General features: G+C 40.5%; 1 protein-coding gene across 1 annotated transcript in view; it reads left to right on the forward strand.

Annotated features, from left to right (window-relative positions):
* Positions 1–21,590, forward strand: part of cnksr3 (cnksr family member 3) — a 65,472-nt gene that overhangs the window by 30,480 nt on the left and 13,402 nt on the right. Inside the window, exons 5-13 of the mRNA XM_034203182.1 lie at positions 434–475; positions 4,589–4,708; positions 4,960–5,019; positions 5,097–5,165; positions 10,107–10,253; positions 15,846–15,931; positions 16,890–17,068; positions 17,562–17,636; positions 18,242–18,553. Of these exons, the coding sequence (XP_034059073.1) occupies positions 434–475; positions 4,589–4,708; positions 4,960–5,019; positions 5,097–5,165; positions 10,107–10,253; positions 15,846–15,931; positions 16,890–17,068; positions 17,562–17,636; positions 18,242–18,553 (1,090 nt within the window). The remainder of the gene's footprint in view (positions 1–433; positions 476–4,588; positions 4,709–4,959; positions 5,020–5,096; positions 5,166–10,106; positions 10,254–15,845; positions 15,932–16,889; positions 17,069–17,561; positions 17,637–18,241; positions 18,554–21,590) is intronic.

Here is a 21,590-nt window from a genome sequence, read left to right on the forward strand (position 1 = left end):
TGCGTCACTTCTGCCCCTTCTGAAAATAAATGCGAGTTGGGAAACATGTTTAAAATCTTTACTATCCGTCCGAAGAGCCTTTGAGTAAAGACCTCACAATAACTCTTAAATGTTATCTGCCTACATTATCGTTCTAAACATGATTCTGACGCAGAATAAAACCTCTTCACATGATAATAATAAGTAACTGTCTTAAATGATTTGCTGCGTATCATCTGTTTCTATACCTCTTCAAAATAAAAGCACAAAATCCAGATCCTATCTTCTATTATTTGACTTTTTTCTTCTTCCTCTATCTAAACTGAAACTAGTTAGTACATCGTTATTTCTCGTGAAGAGTCTCTAACTAGTTTGTGATGAAAATGCAGCTGTTCATTTTTAAACGTTTTTTGCAGTGTGACGTCCAACAGTCTGTGTGTCTCTTTAATTACAGAACTGCACTGTTTATGAGATCGAGGAGAAGATTCTGGAAGTGGTGAGTAACGCCTCGCCTTTTCCTCTAGTTTGGATGTTTAGAGATGCAGTTCAGAAACACACACACACACACACACACACACACACACACACACACACACACACACACACACACACACACACACACACACACACACACACACACACACACTTCCTTTTCCTGTCCTGTACCCAGTGTCCCGACCTGCAGGTTTGTTTGTTCAGCTCAGGACCGTCCACTTCCTGTCTTAGATAACACTTCCTGTTGGTCACCCTGTTGTTCCCAGAATCCTAAATCAGCTGATGTTGAATCACTTTCCTGAATATCAGTTTCTAACGTGACCTCATGACCCCCTGACCCTCCTCTAATCAGAGTGTTTAACTTTGCACTGTGTTAACAACGACTTCCTGGCTCCTGATGAATATTCTGCTGCAGCAGTGATTTCCACAAAGCTTATAAAATACGATGCATTGCCGTAGATTCATCTGCCAAACAGTATCTAAAATAGTTAAAAATGGGACAAAAAACAAGTATACAATTCTATTTAAATGTTTTTATTGAATTTAACAACATCACATACAACCTTTGTCATTCATATCATATACATATCACATCACAGAGTTACAGAGTTTACTGACACAAAAAGGGAAAAAAACTAAATGAATACGGTACCACTTTACAATAAGACTAGCCTTATAAAGGGTTTACGAATAATTTGTAATTAATTTATTAATTAGGTTGTGAACACTTTACCTCACCCCAAGTGAAGGAGTTCAAGTATCTCGGGGTCTTGTTCTCGAGTGAGGGAACAATGGAGCGTGAGATGGGCCGGAGAATCGGAGCAGCGGGAGCGGTACTGCAGTCGCTTTACCGCACCGTTGTGACGAAAAGAGAGCTGAGCCAGAAGGCAAAGCTCTCTGTCTACCGGGCCATTTCCCTTCCTACCCTCACCTATGGTCATGAAGGATGGGTCATGACCGAAAGAACGAGATCGCGGATACAAGCGGCCGAGATGGGTTTTCTCCGCAGGGTGGCTGGCATCTCCCTTAGGGATAAGGTGAGAAGTTCGGTCATCCGGGAGGGACTCGGAGTTGAGCCGCTCCTCCTTCGCGTCGAAAGGAGCCAGTTGAGGTGGTTCGGGCACCTAGTTAGGATGCCACCTGGGCGCCTCCCTAGGGAGGTGTTCCAGGCACGTCCAGCTGGGAAGAGACCAAGGGGTAGACCTAGGACCAGGTGGAGGGATTATATCTCTTCGCTGGCCTGGGAGCGCCTTGGGATCCCCCAGTCAGAGCTGGTTGATGTCGCCAGGGAAAGGAAAGTTTGGGGCTCTCTGCTGGAACTGCTACCCCCGAGACCCGACCACGGATAAGCGGGAGAAGATAAACAGGGCAACTGTGACCGGTTGCTTGCCAAATAGTGAGCCCACATGTATCTGTACTGCTAAACCTTATATTGGCTACCTAGCTTACTTCGTCTCCTTCATCAGCCAGCATCCTTGGTATCTGTTGTTCACTGAGTTGATTCTCGCTGAGTAGCCAATGTAAGGTCATCTTGCCAAATAGTCAGCCTGTGTTGATGTATGGAAACTATGTTAGAACTGGTTTATAAATGGTTCTTAATGATTAATAAAGTGTTTACAACCTAATTCATAATTCCTTTATGAATCCTTTGTAAGGGTAGACTTATTGTAAAGTGGTACCGTTCATTCTTCATCAGTATAACAAATGGTAATCTAATCCTTAGTGGAATATATAAATTGTTAAAAAATATAACATATGAAAAAAGATAAACCAGTCTACAAGATCGGGAACTTTAAATACGGAACAGTTTACTGCACAGTCAATACTTTTGTTACGTTTCGCTCATACATACTTTAGCAGGACTTTTAATGTTACTGGAGTTTTTTCACAGCGTCTTAAAAGTACTTTTAGTGCAGTACATGATTGAATACTTCTCCTACCACTAACAGCGTCACAGGCTCTTTCAGCAGAGACACATACGGAGGCTCAGTGAAGGGCTTTTGTTCACGTTGTTTGTCCAGGTGACAGAAAGGGAAACACTGCAAAGCTAGATAAAAGCCTGTGAACAAACCCCCCCCCCCCCCCCCCCCCCCCCCCCCCCCCCCCCCCCCCCGCTCAGTGTGGTTAAAAACGTTCAAAAAACATGTAGTTTTACATGTTTGTCCGTTACATGCCCAGTAACTTATAAACAAGCAGCTGAACTCACCAACATGTTCAAAGGGAGCGTGACGGAGCCCTCCTGGGGGGGGCATGTTGTTTTGGTTTACTTGTAATTTCCTGCAGGTTTGCGTTTTCTTCATCACCTCAATGTTTCCCATGACCTCTGGAATAAGTGAGTTTTTGTCTTGAAAATATAATGCTTTAAAGGAGACCTATTATGCAAAATGCACTGTTTGATGTCTTTTATACATCAACATGTGTCCCCGGTGTGTCAGGGAACTCACGCAGCGTCAGGAAATAAAACCCTCTCTCTTTTCCTCCGTACCCAAATCTCTAAAAACGGGGAACAACGGAGCTGATCCAGATTTGCGTCCGATATGACGTAATATCTGAAATGTGGACCCACGGGCCAATCAGAAACGTTGCTATCAGAAACATTGCCCGACTGTTTGGATGTAATGTGGTCGGTGTTTACATTAGCATGGCTAACACTCAGAGCTAACCTGTACTGGAGAGCATGTGTGTGAAGAAGCAGGAAGTAAAAAGGAACTCACCTTGTGGTATAACCGGCAAGAGAGAAAGCCTTTGAGCTCCAGACTGTTTCAGAGAGAATCCTTGATAATCCATGATATGGCGTTTCATCACGGCAGCATTTAGTTTAGACAGTAGCTGCCGGGTCCCGCATGAGCTCAGACCCCTCCTCTTTAAAGCTTTATACCAGAATCAGCACTTTAGAAACAGGAAGTGTAATAGAGGGATATGAGGCATGGCTAGAATGATCTGTTTGGTGTTTTGAGTAAAACACTTCATAGACATGTTTTATATATATTTGTATATATCTGAGACCTATGCTATTGCCTAAAGATAGCATGATAGGTGACCTTTAAGTTAGAGAATATTATAGTTTTTCTCTTGTCATTTTACTGCTTTAATATCAGAAATGTCTCATAAATGTATCACTTTAATCACGAAGAATATATTGGAGTTGTTTCCCTTACATTTAAGACTTTAATTTCCAAGAATATTCGAGTTTTTCTTTTGGAAATGTGCACGTTTTTTCCTTAGACAATAAGTAAATGCTGCATCATTGAAGTGACGCTGCTCTGACTCGAGGGTTCCGTATTCCACGGAGAGGTCAGGGACAGACGGCTTTAGCGCCACAGCAGGTTGTGATTCAGCGTTTTAAACCAGATGCTCGCCATCACAGGAAATAGAAACGCATCTGTGTGGTTTAATACTACACTTTTTAAGGAGTGTTTAATGGCTCCTTCCTGAGGATGTGAAACTTGCTTAGTGGGAAGAGATCCAGTCAAATGAGAAGTGAAAATGAACGGATGATAAAACATCATATTTTCATTGGAAGAAATGTATTTTCCCACCACAATGAGGATCCAGTTAAATGCCAAGTATTGCAATATATAATGAGATTACATTAAACATATATCTAATATAATAATATGTACAATTTCATGTCTGTTATTTTTTTTTTCTTATTCAGATAATGTCATATTACGTACTTTAGTGCAGCAAATAATCAATTAAATATTTAAAAACATAGCAAGAAAGTGTGTCAAAGGCTCATATTTCTTAAAGTCGTTAGTTATGCTAATCAAACAAGTATTACGTTAACAGAGGACCAAGAAAAATGGCATATTTGATATAATACTGTTTTTAATAATATGTATTAATTTAAGAAACAATCTTAAATGTTGATTTTTTACTCTAGAAAATGACCTCAATTAATTGTTACCCATTGGTTTTGTTGACTGGGTTATAAAGATCAATCAATATAATATGACGTAAATATAGAAATGCACATTATACATATAGCTATAACGACATGCAGTTAGTAATAAAGGACCCCATGTCTGTCCTTAATGATCATCCAATCCTCTCAGCTCTGTGTGTAACTACATTTTATTTTGTGAATTTATTTTTCTATTGTGTGTTTCAGTCTCGCGCTCTGAACGGCGTGTGTGAGAAGACGGCTCAGGCGACCTCTGACCCCTCGAAGAGCGACCAGTCCTGCCTGGAGGAGGTTCACATCCCCAACGTCAAGCCTGGGGAGGGACTGGTGAGCAATACATCAAAAGACAGACCGTGCAGACATCTTTATTCACAGCCAAATCCCACAGTTTAACCCCAACTTCCTCCGAGAAAACGCTAACCGGTCCTTTAGAGCTGCACCGTGAACCACAATCAGCACCGAGTCCAAAACAGATCCAGATGTAGACCCAAGCAGAGAAACCACCACTGCAGGGAGGAATCGAGAGAAACCACGGGGAGTTATTTATGGACAAGATTCACATTTACATTCTCTTTCAGGGTATCTACATCAAGTCCACCTACGACGGGCTGCACGTCATCACAGGAACTACAGAGAACGTGAGAGAGGAGACGTAGATAATTAATCTCTTTAATTCACCTTCTAACGAGAGTATAACTGTGATTCTGCCTCTCAGTCTCCTGCAGATAAGACCCAGAGGATTCATGCTGGAGATGAAGTGGTTCAGGTCAACAGACAGACAGTGGTGAGAAAAAACTCCTTTAGCTTTGTTATTATGAACATGATTACTGACCCTATCTTCACTCTGATACCTTTCTGACTGTAGTATTTACCGTATGTCTGTCCTATTTGATATCTCAAGAATAACTGGAAATGATTATATCATATTTGGCTCCATTGTCCAATTAGACCAGGGGGGTCAAACTCAATTTCATCGCGGGCCACATTGGAATTATGGTTGCACTCAAAGGGCCGGTTGTAACTTTAAGACTATATGAATATTTAATATATATAAAATAATGTATTATTTTACATTATTGCTTCTGCATTGGATTATTACCGGATAGGGTAATAACTTCATCATTAACTACGTCTGAAAGCAGAAGTCTAGGGCAAATAATTGCAAGTCTCTTCGGGGAGAATGTCACAAAATGATTTAAAAAGAAAAGCCAAATTCTGGAAAAAAAATAAGTGAAATTTGGGGGGAAAAAGTAACGTTTTGAAAACAAAATCTAATTCTGAGAAGAAATTCATATTTTCAAGAAAAAAACTGTCAAATTCTGATTTAAAAAAAAAAGTCAAATTTGAGATGCATTGTGGGACATGTAGTTTATGGGCAACGTGCTTCTGTAAAGCGGCCTGTAACCGTATAATAAACATATTATATTCTTTCAGAGCTCTTGTGGGGCCACATGAAATGAAGTCACGGGCCGGATTTGGCCCCCGGGCCTTGAGTTTGACACCCCTGAATTAGACTTTGGTGGTCAAAGGACACTTAGAAATAACTACATTTCCAAGTGCAAATGTCTCATAAGATATAATTATGAGGATGACATTTTAAGCCGTTTTTCCTTTTGATTCTGACTGTGTGCTTTGTTGTCTGTGTGTCTTTTTAACAGTGATTTTTTTAAATATATTGTCGAAAACAAATATAAATTTAAGTCACTTTTCCATCAAAACAAACCCCTTCTTTAAATATGCTTATTCCTTGATTGGCAACTTCAGTTTTTCTAATAGGTGAACAAGTGAGAGTAAGAATTTCTTAACCTTTTGACAGCTATTAAGAAAGCAAATGATCCCTTATCCTTTATATGTAATATTTGATGTTTTATTTTGATCGATAAAAACATTTTGTGACCATACCGGACTTTAAGAAATACATTTAAAGTTGTAAGTGTTCAGTGCAGCTCAGTGTTCTGCTCTGTGATTGGTCCAGGTGCAGAGTAGTGGAGTACAAATATTTTGTTCCTGTACTCAAGTACATTTTTCTACTTTGACTTCTTACATGTTGAACCCAAATACCTGTACTTTCTACTTCTTACACTTTGAACCCAAATACCTGTACTTTCTACTTCTTACATGTTGAACTCAAATACCTGTACTTTCTACTTCTTACATGTTGAACTCAAATACCTGTACTTTCTACTTCTTACATGTTGAACACAAATACCTGTACTTTCTACTTCTTACATGTTGAACCCAAATACCTGTACTTTCTACTTCTTACATGTTGAACACAAATACCTGTACTTTCTACTTCTTACATGTTGAACTCAAATACCTGTACTTTCTACTTCTTACATGTTGAACTCAAATACCTGTACTTTCTACTTCTTACATGTTGAACCCAAATACCTGTACTTTCTACTTCTCACATGTTGAACCCAAATACCTGTACTTTCTACTTCTTACATGTTGAACACAAATACCTGTACTTTCTACTTCTTACATGTTGAACACAAATACCTGTACTTTCTACTTCTTACATGTTGAACTCAAATACCTGTACTTTCTACTTCTTACATGTTGAACCCAAATACCTGTACTTTCTACTTCTTACATGTTGAACACAAATACCTGTACTTTCTACTTCTCACATGTTGAACACAAATACCTGTACTTTCTACTTCTTACATGTTGAACCCAAATACCTGTACTTTCTACTTCTCACATGTTGAACACAAATACCTGTACTTTCTACTTCTTACATGTTGAACACAAAGACCTGTACTTTCTACTTCTCACATGTTGAACACAAATACCTGTACTTTCTACTTCTTACATGTTGAACACAAATACCTGTACTTTCTACTTCTTACATGTTGAACCCAAATACCTGTACTTTCTACTTCTTACACTTTGAACTCAAATACCTGTACTTTCTACTTCTTACATGTTGAACTCAAATACCTGTACTTTCTACTTCTCACATGTTGAACCCAAATACCTGTACTTTCTACTTCTCACATGTTGAACTCAAATACCTGTACTTTCTACTTCTCACATGTTGAACACAAATACCTGTACTTTCTACTTCTTACATGTTGAACTCAAATACCTGTACTTTCTACTTCTTACATGTTGAACCCAAATACCTGTACTTTCTACTTCTCACATGTTGAACACAAATACCTGTACTTTCTACTTCTTACATGTTGAACACAAATACCTGTACTTTCTACTTCTTACATGTTGAACTCAAATACCTGTACTTTCTACTTCATACATGTTGAACCCAAATACCTGTACTTTCTACTTCTTACATGTTGAACACAAATACCTGTACTTTCTACTTCTCACATGTTGAACACAAATACCTGTACTTTCTACTTCTTACATGTTGAACCCAAATACCTGTACTTTCTACTTCTCACATGTTGAACACAAATACCTGTACTTTCTACTTCTTACATGTTGAACACAAATACCTGTACTTTCTACTTCTTACATGTTGAACACAAATACCTGTACTTTCTACTTCTTACATGTTGAACACAAATACCTGTACTTTCTACTTCTTACATGTTGAACACAAATACCTGTACTTTCTACTTCTTACATGTTGAACACAAATACCTGTACTTTCTACTTCTCACATGTTGAACTCAAATACCTGTACTTTCTACTTCTCACATGTTGAACTCAAATACCTGTACTTTCTACTTCTTACATGTTGAACACAAATACCTGTACTTTCTACTTCTCTCATTTTGAACACAAATACCTGTACTTTCTACTTCTCACATGTTGAACCCAAATACCTGTACTTTCTACTTCTTACATGTTGAACTCAAATACCTGTACTTTCTACTTCTTACATGTTGAACACAAATACCTGTACTTTCTACTTCTTACATGTTGAACCCAAATACCTGTACTTTCTACTTCTCACATGTTGAACACAAATACCTGTACTTTCTACTTCTCACATGTTGAACACAAATACCTGTACTTTCTACTTCTTACATGTTGAACTCAAATACCTGTACTTTCTACTTCTTACATGTTGAACACAAATACCTGTACTTTCTACTTCTTACATGTTGAACACAAATACCTGTACTTTCTACTTCTCACATGTTGAACTCAAATACCTGTACTTTCTACTTCTCACATGTTGAACTCAAATACCTGTACTTTCTACTTCTTACATGTTGAACACAAATACCTGTACTTTCTACTTCTTACATGTTGAACTCAAATACCTGTACTTTCTACTTCTTACATGTTGAACACAAATACCTGTACTTTCTACTTCTTACATGTTGAACTCAAATACCTGTACTTTCTACTTCTCACATGTTGAACTCAAATACCTGTACTTTCTACTTCTCACATGTTGAACTCAAATACCTGTACTTTCTACTTCTTACATGTTGAACTCAAATACCTGTACTTTCTACTTCTTACATGTTGAACTCAAATACCTGTACTTTCTACTTCTTACATGTTGAACTCAAATACCTGTACTTTCTACTTCTTACATGTTGAACTCAAATACCTGTACTTTCTACTTCTTACATGTTGAACACAAATACCTGTACTTTCTACTTCTTACAGGTTGAACTCAAATACCTGTACTTTCTACTTCTTACATGTTGAACTCAAATACCTGTACTTTCTACTTCTCACATGTTGAACTCAAATACCTGTACTTTCTACTTCTCACATGTTGAACTCAAATACCTGTACTTTCTACTTCTTACATGTTGAACACAAATACCTGTACTTTCTACTTCTTACATGTTGAACTCAAATACCTGTACTTTCTACTTCTCACATGTTGAACTCAAATACCTGTACTTTCTACTTCTTACATGTTGAACACAAATACCTGTACTTTCTACTTCTTACATGTTGAACTCAAATACCTGTACTTTCTACTTCTTACATGTTGAACTCAAATACCTGTACTTTCTACTTCTCTCATGTTGAACACAAATACTTGTACTTTCTACTTCTCTCATTTTCCAAACAGCTGGTTCCTTTAGTCTGAATGTGTGTTTGATGCGTGATCATTATTCTTTAGAGTCATTGCGTGCCTATTGATTTGAACACGATCCGTGTATCCATCATTTCCTGGTCTTCTCTAAAGAAGAGGGACCAATGGAAACGTTGTCATGTTGCCGTTGTTCAGCATGGAAACATTCATTAGCTAACAATGACATTATTGTTCTATTAATATAAAGGGAGGTCAGGTACTCTTTAAAACAGCTGCTAGTTATGGGTACTTTTTACTTAAAGGTGGGGTAGGTAATTCACTTCAGAAACACTTGTTATATTCCATGGAATGCACTTAACATCCCGATAGCATGAAATGCTTTGACAATAAATACATAAAACATTTCATCTGTGGAAGCCGTGGCGCTGTAAAAAGCTCGACCAATCATCTGAGCCGGCTAAAGTAACTGGATGGCCTACCTGCCTGTCAGCCTTCCATCTGGGCACAAACTGATCTCGTGCCCTCATTGGTCATGTGCGCGTTCCTGTGTGTTGGAGGAGGGGCTCTGTAAGGAAGTCTGGTTTCTCCATTCTTACCTACCCTACCTTTAAGTACATTTCAAAGGCCATACTTCTTTACTTTTACTAAGAAGTTTAGTCAGTACTTCTACTTTCACCAGAGTATTTTTAAACACGAGTATCTGTACTTCTACTCGATGTGTGTGCTTGTACCGTCTCTCTCCAGGTGGGCTGGCAGCTGAAGCCGCTGGTGGAGGCTTTGAGGGCGGAGTCAGGTGTGGTGCTGCTGCTGAAGAAGAGGCCTTCAGGGTCATCGGGAGGTTTCGCCCCCGCTCCGCTGAAAAACCTGCGCTGGAGGCCGCCGCTCGTACAGGTGAGCCCCCCCCACACCTGTGCTTTTTTGGAGTGCAGCGGTTCCCCCCCCTAGTGGGCCATCAAATCATTTGCAAAACATTATGATTTGTGTGGAAACATTTCATTATTAAGATTTCTTTCTTGATCCTCCTTAGCAACAGTCATTACAGTCCTTAGCAAGGCAAGGCAAGTTTATTTATATAGCACCTTTCAGCAACAGGCAATTCAAGGTGCTTTACAAAAATGAAAGACATTCAGACAAAGGCATTTACAGTCCTTAGCAACGGTCATTACAGTCCTTAGCAACGGTCATTACAGTCCTTGACAGCGGTCTGTTCTTAAGCAATCATACACGAGAGGCCGTTCTTTAACGTCATTATTGGTACGACAGTACCAATAATGACGTTAAAGAACGGCCTCAAGTGTATGATTGCGATTCTATAACACAAACTATCATTGTAATCAACAATATCGTAAAATAATTTCATAATGTGCTAATTTGCTCCCAAACCTTCACTTTCTGCTTGAGTTAATCTCCGTCAGAAAGTAGTTCCTATAAAGTAGTTCCCTTGGTAACGAGAGCCGATCAATCGAACACTCCTGCTTCCCCGCTTACAGTTATTGATATAATTATAGTAAATAATTAATTATTAACCAATTTATTGAAAACAATTTATTGACAACAATTCTTGAATTAGGCTATTTATTTATTTATTTACATATTTAACATTTTGGCTTCAGAATGAAGGTGGATGTTCATGCTGCCATTAAACGTGCACTTTTTGAAACAACTCATGAACTCCATGCCAGACTTTTGTGCAGTTGGTGCTGTGGTGTTCACGGAAGAGCTTTCCTCCAGTGGCCGTTTGGCGTGTCCCGGACCGGCAAAAAGCGCGTTGCTCCACATTTGTCTGTTGTCCAGATGATAACTATAAAATCTGACATTTTTAGCTAACGATTTTCCAACGAGAGACAATGTAACGATGTAACGGCTGTGTGTCGCTATGGAAACCACTACTTCTCCGCTGCTTTCTTGTTCCAGTTTGCAGTTAGCTTTTGAATGGTGGTACTTTTCCAGTTGGTCTACCTGCTCTTCACGCATGTTGTCGTTTAGGTGCTTTTTTTTCTAGGCACTCCTCAATCCAGTCCTCCACAGTAAGACCCCCCCCCCCCGGAGGTTGAAGTTAATCTTAAATGTTTCCATATTATGTTTGGAAGTTTGTTTCGTAACGTAAAAAGGAGGGTTTCTGCCCCGTTACTTCTCCGCTGCTTTCTTGTTCCAGTTCCAAGGGTATACCGTTTTTCTCAGACGCGGAGGGATACTGACTTGTTGTGAAAAGGCACGTTCTATTTGACCGTTCTTTGATCGTGGAATCAAACACGCCTATTGACCAATCAGAGAGCTTGCTCACACCTATGTGTTATAGAATACTGGATTAACAACGTGTCACATGTTCTGAATTGACTAATCAGAATCGAGTATTCAACTGAACTGTTAAAAAATGGATAGCTATTATTAATGAATGATTAATTTTCCTCTTGCAGACAGCCCCTCACTTTTTAGTTTCTCTTGTCTGTTTGTTACTGATGGCAGCTCCAACTAATTAAAATACAAAGTACTCTGAGAACTTGATTTAGCCTCCTTATTGGTTATGTGGGTTTTTGTTGAAACAGGTGGGGAACCGCTGCTGTAGTGTCTGTAAGGAGCTAAAATGTCCATTTGTTTCTCAGCTGCACTTGAATGCACCACAGACAGACATGCAACCTGTACATCTTTGATCCTTTCTTTCTCTCTTTATTTATTAATTAATGTATTCATTAATTGTTATATTCTATCCAAACACAATCACCAGAACTTGGGCTGTGACCTCTTTATATTCATCTGAATCCCAAACAATGGCTATTACAGAAAGAAATGGCAGCAGGACAAGAGAATACAGTGAAAGAATAAAACACTGGACACAGATCGTGAATGCTTATATTGCTCTGTGTATAAAGGCAGCTGTATGCCTAACCTGAGTGTGATGGATCGCTTGTTGTGAAGATCTGCCCCCCAAAATGACCACAATATTATTAAAGCAGCTTAACAAATCCCCTGCAGAGTGTTTTACTGAGGAAATAAACAAAAACAACCAGCAGCTGTTGGCCGTGGTGACTTCTGGGTAAATACAGCTCCTCTCTGCTGCTTTCTCCTGCTGTCATCGAAGCTTTTCTGTTTGTGAGCGAGCGTTAAACACAGCAGCCACTGAGGTGTGTGGGAACAATGCATCCTGGAAATAATAACAGACAGGAAACAGTCCGAACGTCGTGTCAGACATCTTCGAAAGGTGACTCACTCAACGTGGCCTTCAGGGCTTCGTGTTGACAGGAGTCCAGGATGTGTGTGTTTAGGGAAGATAGGACTCTGAGATTCCTCTCCACTGTTTCTAATCTGCGCTTTCAAAACAGACCTGAAGTCAGTCTGTCTTTACCTCACTGTCCGTCACACCATTCAGGACAGAAGTCATCTTGAATCAACGCTTGCAGTACGTCTCCCTGTACTTATACTCGACCACCTACTTTATCGTGGTTTTCACTGTTGAATCATTTTAAAAAGTGGTACAGATGAGTGACACCTGCGTCACTTCCGGGCGAAAATTGCGGCCCCGCCCACTTTTGGGGGAAAACAGTTGATTGGCGGTCGATACAAATTCTGAAGTTTTTGCCAATCCGATCAGAAATGTAAGAAAACCGTGGATTTGTGGATCTTCAAAGAGCCCGATCACGATGGCCAGACAGGCAAACAATTACATTAAAACATTGGAAATCTACTATCCGGTGCCTTGCTCAAGGGCACCACGGCAGGGCAGGAGGTGAACTGGGACCTCTCCAAGTAGCAGTCCACACTCAATATTTAGGTCTGGTCGGGGACTTGAACCGGCGACCCTACAGCTCCCAGTCCAAGCCCCTACCGACTGAGCCGCTGCCGGGCTTTGGGGCTTCTGAGTGTTTGTAACAGCAGGACGGACGCAGTGTGTTCCTGGTGATCAGCACGGATCTTAAATCAGCAGAACTCGTTCCTCTCTGCATCTTGAACTCCTTCAGACGTGTTCTCAGGACGTTAGGGCACTTTAGAGGAAGCAGAAAAGGAGCTGAGTGAAGTTCCTGTGTTTACAGAAATACAGAATCTTTTAGAGGCGAGGAAGGAAACGAAAGAGCTTCGTCTGCGGTTTCTCGTCTCCTGCGTCTTACTGTTGTTTTATGATAAACACCCATAAATCAATCATTACCTCGTCTGCTGTGTGTCTCTTTCTACGTCAACATGTGTCCCCTCTTCTTCATGTCTCTTCTACATCAACATGTGTCCCCTCTTCTTCATGTCTCTTCTACATCAACATGTGTCCCCCTTTCTCTTCATGTCGTCTTCTACGTCACACATGTGTCCCCTCTTCTTCATGTCTCTTCTACATCCAACATGTGTCCCCTCTTCTTCATGTCTCTTCTACATCAACATGTGTCCCCTCTTCTCATGTCTCTTTCTACATCAACATGTGTCCCCTCTTCTTCATGTCTCTCCTTCATCAACATGTGTCCCCTCTTTCTACATCAACAGTGTCCCCTCTTCTTTTCATTCTCTTCTACAATCACTGTGTCCCCTCTTCTACATCAACATGTGTCCCCTCTCTTCATGTCTCTTCTACATCAACATGTGTCCCCTCTTCTTCATGTCTCTTCTACATCAACATGTGTCCCCTCTTCTTCATGTCTCTTCTACATCAACATGTGTCCCCTCCCCTCTTCTTCATGTCTCTTCTACATCAACATGTGTCCCCTCTTCTTCATGTCTATTCTACATCAACATGTGTCCCCTCTTCTTCATGTCTCTTCTACATCAACATGTGTCCCCTCTTCTTCATGTCTCTCTACATCAACATGTGTCCCCTCTTCTTCATGTCTCTTCTACATCAACATGTGTCCCCTCTTCTTCATGTCTCTTCTACATCAACATGTGTCCCCTCTTCTTCATGTCTCTTCTACATCAACATGTGTCCCCTCTTCTTCATGTCTCTTCTACATCAACATGTGTCCCTCTTCTTCCATGTCTCTTCTACATCAACATGTGTCCCCTCTTCTTCATGTCTCTTCTACATCAACATGTGTCCCCTCTTCTTCATGTCTCTTCTACATCAACATGTGTCCCCTCTTCTTCATGTCTCCTCTACATCAACATGTGTCCCCTCTTCTTCATGTCTCTTCTACATCAACATGTGTCCCCTCTTCTTCATGTCTCTTCTACATCAACATGTGTCCCCTCTTCTTCATGTCTCTTCTACATCAACATGTGTCCCCTCTTCTTCATGTCTCTTCTACATCAACATGTGTCCCCTCTTCTCCATGTCTCTTCTACATCAACATGTGTCCCCTTTCTCCATGTCTCTTCTACATCAACATGTGTCCCCTCTTCTTCATGTCTCTTCTACATCAACATGTGTCCCCTCTTCTTCATGTCTCTTCTACATCAACATGTGTCCCCTCTTCTTCATGTCTCTTCTACATCAACATGTGTCCCCTCTTCTTCATGTCTCTTCTACATCAACATGTGTCCCCTCTTCTCCATGTCTCTTCTACATCAACATGTGTCCCCTCTTCTTCATGTCTCTTCTACATCAACATGTGTCCCCTCTTCTTCATGTCTCTTCTACATCAACATGTGTCCCCTCTTCTTCATGTCTCTTCTACATCAACATGTGTCCCCTCTTCTTCATGTCTCTTCTACATCAACATGTGTCCCCTCTTCTTCATGTCTCTTCTACATCAACATGTGTCCCCTCTTCTTCATGTCTCTTCTACATCAACATGTGTCCCCTCTTCCTCATGTCTCTTCTACATCAACATGTGTCCCCTCTTCTCCATGTCTCTTCTACATCAACATGTGTCCCCTCTTCTTCATGTCTCTTCTACATCAACATGTGTCCCCTCTTCTTCATGTCTCTTCTACATCAACATGTGTCCCCTCTTCTCCATGTCTCTTCTACATCAACATGTGTCCCCTCTTCTTCATGTCTCTTCTACATCAACATGTGTCCCCTCTTCTTCATGTCTCTTCTACATCAACATGTGTCCCCTCTTCTTCATGTCTCTTCTACATCAACATGTGTCTCCTCTGTGGAAAGAGACTCTGAAAGTTTCAGGAACAAAGATTCTCTCTCTTTTTGATCCATTTCTATAAAAACCTGTCTGAAAATGAGCTGATCAGATTTTGGCCACTTTGTGATGTCATAACGATGTGTTGGCTTGTGTAACCGTTAGCCAATCAGCAACCAAGGTAACCCCCCCCCCCCCCCCTTATCACCTGAATCTCCTCCTAGAGCTCCATTGAGTTCTTTGTAACCAAATCTCTCTCAGAGGGGCGTGGGGAGGGGCTCCTTATTTTCATCTAAAGTAACAGACAGAGAATCAGCACTTTGGAAACAGGGCTGAAACAGAGGGGATTATGGGTAATGCTGCAATGATCTGTTTGGTGTTTCAGCCAATCAGAGACAGGCTCTGGATATATCTGAGACCTGTGATATATTGATGAAGAACAGTTTAATAGGGGACCTTTTAATATTTCTGTTTCTCTTGTTTGCAGACCTCTCAAGGAGCTCCGGGTCTTTACAGATCTCGACAGCCTGAAACGTACGTCCCTCCTCCTCCTGCAGCGCCTTACACACCGATGTGAGAAACACACCTCACAGAATCATAATACACGTTATTCAAGATTCAAGGCTTTTATTGTCATTCGTACATAGCTACAGTGTAGTTATGTGAATATATATATATATATATATATATACTATATTTCATAGAGTTTGTTCCTGTGTTTTTCCATATGTATTATCCAGAGGTGGGAGAAGTACTCAGTCTCTTTCCCAATGTAAGTCAATGGGAAGAAGTATTTTTGGGCCAGTGATGTCACGGACTGACACAGGAGTTGTAGTACCACCGTTTGGCCACTATCAAAACTTCAGAAGCTTCAACGTCTTTTTTCAAGATTCAAGGCGTTTATTGTCATGCGTAGCTACAGTGTAGATATGTGAATGAAAATCTGAGTTCACAGACTCCTGCAACACAATAAAACAGATACAATAGAGCAAGTAAATACAAATAAAATAGAAATAGTGCAAGGAGAGTCTATACAAGTCATTGGAATATGATATATTAGATAAATAAGGTGTAAGTTGCAAACAGATTAATGTTATGGATGTTCTTTTCAATATATATATATATATATATATATATGATTTTGGGCCCAGTGATGTCACTGACTGACACAGGAGTTGTAGTACCACCGTTTGGCCACTAGGAAGACTTGCTTATATTAGATACATAATTTGTAAGTTGCAGACAGATGAATGTTATGATAAGACTTTATTTATTATTTATTTATTATTTATGTCGTGCCAGAGTTACAAAAATAGAATAAACACTGCAGCATAATAATAAAACTGTACACTAACAGTGGAGCAAAAAGAGCAATTAAATATCTACAGGCAACAGACGGTGACATAATGAATGTAAATATCAACAGTATTTCGTAGTGCAAAAGAACGTAGTGGCAGATACGTAATTGCACGTTATTATAGATGTTCTTTCAACTGTTCTGTTCTGTTAATCGCTCTGATTCCCTCGTTAGAGACGGGAACATGAACGTGACTTCGGGAGTCAAAATGAGGCCGAAGTCTCCCAACTCGTGTCTGGACGCAGACGTGAGGCGACGCTTCACGTTCGCCGAAGATAACCGGACGACCGTCAGCCCGCCGGAACACAACCAACCAATCCCTGTGAGCCTCAGACAGAGATCATCTGCACGCTGTGAGCACACGCACACGCACATGCACGCACACACACATACACACACACACACAGACGCACACACACACAGACAGACACACACACACACACACGCACACACAGACACGCACACACACCCACAGACACACCCACAGACACGCACACACCCACAGACACACCCACAGACACATACACACGCACACACACACAGACACATACGCACACACACACACATACTGTACACACACGCACACACACACACATACTGTACACACACGCACACACACACACAGACATACACACATGCACACACTTACAGATTTATAAACATGCAAATCATTTTGGTGAATATTTATAACTTTCTTAAAGGTTACTCAGTTTTGGCTTTTTGCTGCTTTCAGCTATTAAAGCGTTCTTTTATTGAACAAATCAAACATTCATCTGAACACAGCAGGCACCAGTTTTAAAACATATCTTAGTTTTGAACCATATTTAAACTTGTCTGCTCCTACAGGTAAACCTCGTCCGGTCTCCATGCCGGCGGAGTCGTCCTCAGGAGAGCCGTCCTGCCGGCCTGTGGGGAGGAAAGGTGAGCCTCACCTGTAATCTGTAATCTGAGCGTTATCAGTAACGTGTCGCCTGTCTGTCTCAATAACAGCCGGGACAAACCGCCGCTGCGTGCCTCAGATTTTTCCCTCGTAGATTATTAACCTCAGCAATTTCACCTTCAGGAACTGTGCGTGATATCAGGCTGCTAATGGAAGTCAGAGCGGTTAAACAAAGACACATTAACAGTTTTTTCGAACGATGCTCAAACTGCCGCTAACAATAAAATTAACTCAACTGCCGGCAGCTGTAACGTCTATGAGTCATTTACACATGACTTAATCTTTCAAACAATAATCTTCAAATAAATTATGTCGGTCTGCTTTTAGTAACATGATGTCTAAACAAACTTTTAAAACTGTATTTGTGATCACATTGTGAAACAGTTTAAATAAATTACACCAATAAGCACAACAGGGCAACACAGTAGGCTATCTTTCCCATTAGAGACACTCACACAAAAAGGAACGTTTTCTCCAGACTTGTAACCCTCATCATCCCCCTCATCATCCCCCTCATCATCCCCCTCATCATCCCCCTCATCATCCCCCTCATCATCCCCCTCATCATCCCCCTCTCCCCCCACAGGTCACAAGGAGGTGCTGCACCGGTACCTGAGTAACGAGGGGATCAGCTCCATCCCAGAGGAGGAGCCGTGCTTCCCGCTGCCGTACCGAGGACACCCGTCTGTCCGTGGCGTCGACCACATCCGAGGCAGCCAGTGCTTCATCAACGCCAACCTGCACAACTCCTCCACCATCCCCTATCAGGAGGGGGTGTCCAAGAAGCCCTCCGCCCCCCCATCATCATCTGCTGCTGCTGCTTCTTCCCCTCCTCCGCTGTCCAACACCAAGCCCACCTCGCTGCTGGGAGGCTGGCTCGCTCGCCTCCGGCTGCTCAGCCACTGAGGAGTCTTTACTTTCATTCACTAGATAAGAAACCATCTCTCTGATCTTCAGGATACTCGCAGGAACATTGTTTTAAATATCTGCCAGGGCAAGACCCTCAGCAAATAGTTTGACTACATATCATTAAAAACCAACTTCTGGAATAAACCAAAAAAGGCGAACCCCCCCCTAAAGTTTTTGACTGGAGGAGTGACCGAAGTTTGACTCAACAAACAGCAGATCATGGAATACCAACTTCTGGATTAACCCAAAATGGAGAATCCTTTTTTCATGAACATCAAATTACCATTCTGACATTTCATGCCTCGAGCATCAAGTCCTCGACCGGAGGTGTGACCAAGGTTTGACCCAGCCACTGATGAGTCTTTACTTGTATTAATTCGAGAAGAACCACCTCTCTGATCTTCAGGATACTCGCAGGAATATTGTTTTTAAATGTCTGCCGGAGCAAGACCTTCAGCAAATAGTTTGACGACATATCATTGAAAACCAACTTCTTTTTTGAGCACCAAGTCACTTCCTTGACCTGAGGTGTGATCAATGTTTGACTCAAATAACAGCAGATCATGAAATACCATCTTCTGGAATAAACCAAAAAGCAGTGGCGAGCCGTCAGGGCCCTCTAGATATTCTACAAAATAATATTTAAAAACATTAAAAACTATTATTTTTTAATATATATTTTGTATATAAATATTTTTTTTACCAATGATATCTTCCCTCTAAATGGGTGGGTTTTATTATCGCGGACTTTATGACAAGTTCCGCCCGCTGTGAAGCTTTTCTTGTTTCCATAGCAACAACAACTTCCTGTCAACAGCGTAAACTCGCCTTCAACATAAAAGCATGCCAAATTAGAACTGAAGACATACAACTGCAACGAAAGTAACAAACACAATGCAATATCCTTTTCAATTTCAAAGAACACAGATTGGGTTATCTACAGGTGTTGTTTTGTGTGTTAGAGGGTCGCTGTCATTGATGCTTTTTGCACCCCGGGCCGCTGTTTTGATATTCCGCTGAAGTATACGCTGTGACGTAATAACTCTTTTTTTTCGAGGGAATGGGTGGGGGGTCAAAAAGCCTAGGTATAAAAGTCACGGCTCGTCACTGCCAAAAAGCCACCACCAAAAAAGACATCATGGAGCATCCCTCCATCCTCCACCATCTTCTCTACGTTTGATTCCTTTTTTTCTTTCATTATGACCGAACAGAACAATTCTTCAAATGGAGCCCGGATTTATTATTTCACGCCTCATGGAGCCTCTACGTCACATCCCTTTCCTTCCCCTTAGCCAAGGTTATTATATTCAATAAAAGTGGACACTGGTGGGTTTAAATGACATGTTGCACTTACATGTATGGCTTCCTCAGGATGAACACTTCCGACGTTGATGACTTCTACAGCAAAAGTGTTTTTTAATGGAAGATTAAACCGTTAAACATTACATAAGACTCAGTGAGGATCCACAGACTGAATGAAAACATGGAGTTGAGTTTAAAAAGACATTTCAAAGTTTATACAAGCTGGAAAATCCTACATATGCAAAGAGGAATGAAGCAACCACCACATCTGAAACAAACCTCTTTAGAGACACAGTGGAGTGGAATTAGCTGCTGAAACCTTCTTGTACATTTCATCATTACATGACATGTCACATGTTAGACGCTTTTATCCAAAGCGACTTACATTCTCAACACTGTGGACAATCCCCACAGGAGCACTTTGGGGTGAAGTGTCTCAGGGACACAACGACATGCTGACTGCAGTGGGGTTTGAACCTGGGACCCCCTGATCCGAACACCAACGCACTAGACCACTGCGCCACACGCCTCCACATACATAAAGAAATAACATTTTTGTTTCCATACAACTGATAACTAAGCATTTCACTGAGAATATCTACACCAGTTTCTGATGTTGATAAAAACTGTTACTGCACTTTTCAACGTCTGCTGAAAACAAGCTTTCACTCACAAAGTTTGGACCTGCTGAGCTTCCGTACAGAAAGTCAAACTCAAGTCAAAACAATAGGAACCGAAAGTTGTTGAGTCTTTAACCGTTCCAAAAACCTTCAAATGTCTGTCGCAGCCTTAATCTGTGCGAATGAAGCTGGTTTTTGTTCTCAACAGATTTAGGTTTATTTGTATTGCTTCACATTTAAGGCCTTGGGGTTCAAAGACAAGTTCAGATTCAGAGCAAATAATCCACCTTCAGTGTTTTCAGTTTAAGAATGATGAAGCATTTCCAAATGTTAGAGCTGCTTCTGCTGCGTCTATCTTACCCTCTCGGTCTCAGGAGCCGCTGGTGCCTCTTATCTTTGACTGTAAATATGTTTTATAGAGCGTTTTTATTTGATCAAATGTGTGCCTTTCAGTTTATGAGAAGACAAAGAGCTCGACACTGTTCATTCAAAATGTTCCTGAAGCTTCACAAACGCCTTAAAAGTTGCAACAGTAATATTATAAACAGTTTTTACATATTTAACTGATTGTTTAAACCATACAGGTGGAGCATGCTAGGTAACAACATTAATGACATTTTAATGAAAACAAATATTGCCAATTGCTTTTTTTATGACTTTTATACATTAAGAAAGCAGTCTAAACGTTTTTGTAAATAAAAAAATGTAATGATGACTTCGTAATATGAGAACAAATGAAATCCTTTGAATAGCATCAATCAGAATAACTTATGAACTCTAACGGAAACAATGAGCTCAATTTTGAAAGTATATTTTGCTGATATAATGAATGAAATTTAAATGTTAAATCCCAAAAACACTGACTTTAAGAGATTTTACCGTTTTCTCAAACCTACATTTTAAAGGTCACCTATCACGCTGTGTGTAGGCAACAGCAGAGGTCTCAGATATATACAAATATATAAAAAACATGTCTATGAAGTGTTTTGCTCAAAATACCAAACAGATCATTCTAGCCATGCCTCAAATCCCTCTATTTCACTTCCTGTTTCTAAAGTGCTGATTTTGGGTAAAAAATGTATTAAAAATAAAAAAGGAGGATCT

The sequence above is a fragment of the Gymnodraco acuticeps genome, unplaced genomic scaffold (assembly GCF_902827175.1).
Source record: "Gymnodraco acuticeps unplaced genomic scaffold, fGymAcu1.1, whole genome shotgun sequence".
In the NCBI taxonomy this organism is placed as follows: Eukaryota; Metazoa; Chordata; class Actinopteri; order Perciformes; family Bathydraconidae; genus Gymnodraco; species Gymnodraco acuticeps.